At 41.3% G+C, this 2,435-nt stretch overlaps 1 protein-coding gene across 1 annotated transcript; it reads right to left on the bottom strand.

The window, feature by feature from the left end:
* Nucleotides 1–477: 477 nt before the first annotated feature.
* HTR1E (5-hydroxytryptamine receptor 1E) lies at nt 478–1,965 on the bottom strand. Its single transcript, XM_023759332.1, has one exon. It carries the CDS (start codon nt 1,787–1,789, stop codon nt 692–694), a length of 1,098 nt encoding a protein of 365 aa, XP_023615100.1. The 5' UTR covers nt 1,790–1,965; the 3' UTR covers nt 478–691.
* Between the last annotated feature and the right edge of the window lie 470 nt (nt 1,966–2,435).

Genomic DNA, 2,435 nt, shown 5'->3' with positions numbered 1-2,435 from the left:
GTAATATAGTGAAACACTGACTAACATAGATTTAGATTATTTCTTATTTGCTTGTGTTTTATATTCATAATCAAAGACCTAGGAAATTATTCATTCTAGGTTCTTTTTAGAGAATGATGAAGCTTATATAACCAGGAACTGAAAAGGCATGCTATCTGTACTATTTATGCTTGAAAGGAGTGAGCTATGTAGTCACAGTAAAAGGTTTTGGCTCACGTCTGCAAGCAGTAGATGGCAGCACACCCCTTTTGTGTGCTTTGTGTAGTCATGCAGTACTCCTTGGAATCTGTAAGCATTTGGAGCGATAACCTCGGATTTAATGCCACACGAGGACCAGTTATCAGAGATTTGATTTATAAGTAATAAGAAATTCTGCAAATAAAGATTTATTTTGACATTCTTTAATTGCAGGGTTCACTGAAATGGCTAATAAAAAGTATTTACTAGTTCACTTTACTACTACTTTTATGAAATATCTGTTTTTGTAGGATAATGTTTATTTGAAATTATGTACCACAAACAGGACCGGAAGTAGAAAACAGCACACCAAATAACAAGCCTCAAACAGAACAGAACAAACAAAAAAACAAGACCACACATACTTACAAACTCTCTGAACCAACAATGTTCAAGAATTAACCCCGTCCACTCAGGAGGCTGGTCAAATTCATGCCTTTTGGTTTTTTACAATCTAAGTATGTTCTCGGCACCTAATGAGCTTTTTAAAAGCCAGCTTAAAGTCTTCATTAAAACTAGTGTAGAGCAGAGGGTTGATCAGAGAATTAACATAACCAAGCCATGTGAAAAAATCGGCCACTTCAGAAGACACGGTATAGATGCTCAGACCTACAATCAACTCTTTGATGAAAAATGGAAGCCACGACAAAATGAATGCACCCAAAATCAGTCCTAGGATGCGCGCTGCCTTGCGCTCCCTGGTACTAGAGATCTGCTGGCGCTCTCCCGGGTGATCTAGATCATTGTCAAAGGGAGGGATCCTGATGGAGGTGTGGAACTTTTCAAACTCTGTGGTCGGGTCTGAGGTGGAGAAGTCAGACACACAGAAAGTCTGTGTAAGTTTACAACTCGCAAAGGAATTTTGGCTGTCTGTGCTTCTGTTGCTTAAGTGCCGGCTTGACCCTCTTTTCTGGAAAAGGCTCTTGGCTGCGTGGTAAATCCGGTAATAGAGAATCAGTATCAAAGTCAAGGGGATATAAAATGCCCCAAGAGTGGAGTAAATGGTGTAGATGACATGGTCATGCTGGATGGTGCACTGACTGGGGGGCGGGCTGAGTTGGCGGTGGCTCCTCCAGAACAGAGGGGGCATGGAGATGAAGATGGAGATTGTCCAGACAGTGAGGATCATCAGTCCTGCCCTCTTGGCGGTCCTCTTCCTGGCATACTCAACAGCATTGGTGATGGCCCAGTACCTGTCCAGGGCAATCACACAGAGATGGAGGATGGAGCAGGTGCAGCAGGTCATGTCCACACTCAGCCACACCTCGCAGATGAAGTACCCTAGCTTCCAGCTGTCCATGACAATGTACATGATGCTCAAGGGCATGACTAGCACTGCCACCAGGAGGTCTGTCACGGCCAGAGAACAGATCAGGTAGTTGGCAGGCTGGTGGAGCTTCTTGGTGGTGCAGATGGCCAGAATCACGGCCAGGTTTAGCAACATGGTCAGGGTGGTGATGATGACCAGAGTCATGGAGATGAGCATCTTCTCAGTGATGGTCTTGGCTCTCCCAGCCACACTGGCTTCTGTGGTACAGTTAGTGATGTTCATGTTTTCCCCGTTCCAGTCGACCCTGTGGAGAAGCTGTTGGTTATTTTCCTTCAGCTGGAAACTACTTAGACTTGAATGTCCCTCATTTGTGGGGAGGTTGTAATTTCTTCAGCTATGTAGTCTCCTGTGTTCCATTTTGGGTGGGTAAAGGAAAGCACCACAGCATCTCTTCTGAATGGAGGGGTCCTGGAAAATAGTATGCTCCTGGTTAATGAATGAAAAAGCCATATTGTTTTTCCTGTAATATGTGAGAATATGTTGGTATTAATAAAATGTTTACACAATTTTGACATAACTTTCTTTTCCCGCTCTGAATGTAAACTTCGTCTTTACATTATTCCTCAAAGGATACTTTTTTTAAGTACCCAAACTCTTTCTGATAAAGACATTACCAAATTTAAGTCTGTTTTCCACCTGATTTTCTTTCTCATTTATATTTATTCTTTTATACACAGTACACATTTATATATAAAAGGCTTTCTTTTACATTTGAAAAAATATGTTCACATTATATCATGCTTATTTGGGATCATTGCATTGAAAAATTATATTTGTCTGTAATAAGTATCCTTCAAACCAGATTTTATAGTTTCATAGCAAATATTCAACTCCAGAGATATTTTAGTGTCTCAGTGGGATTGCTTGA

This window comes from Myotis lucifugus, unplaced genomic scaffold (genome assembly GCF_000147115.1).
Source record: "Myotis lucifugus unplaced genomic scaffold, Myoluc2.0 scaffold_152, whole genome shotgun sequence".
Classification (NCBI taxonomy): domain Eukaryota; kingdom Metazoa; phylum Chordata; class Mammalia; order Chiroptera; family Vespertilionidae; genus Myotis; species Myotis lucifugus.
This window is presented reverse-complemented; position numbering and strand designations above follow the sequence as displayed.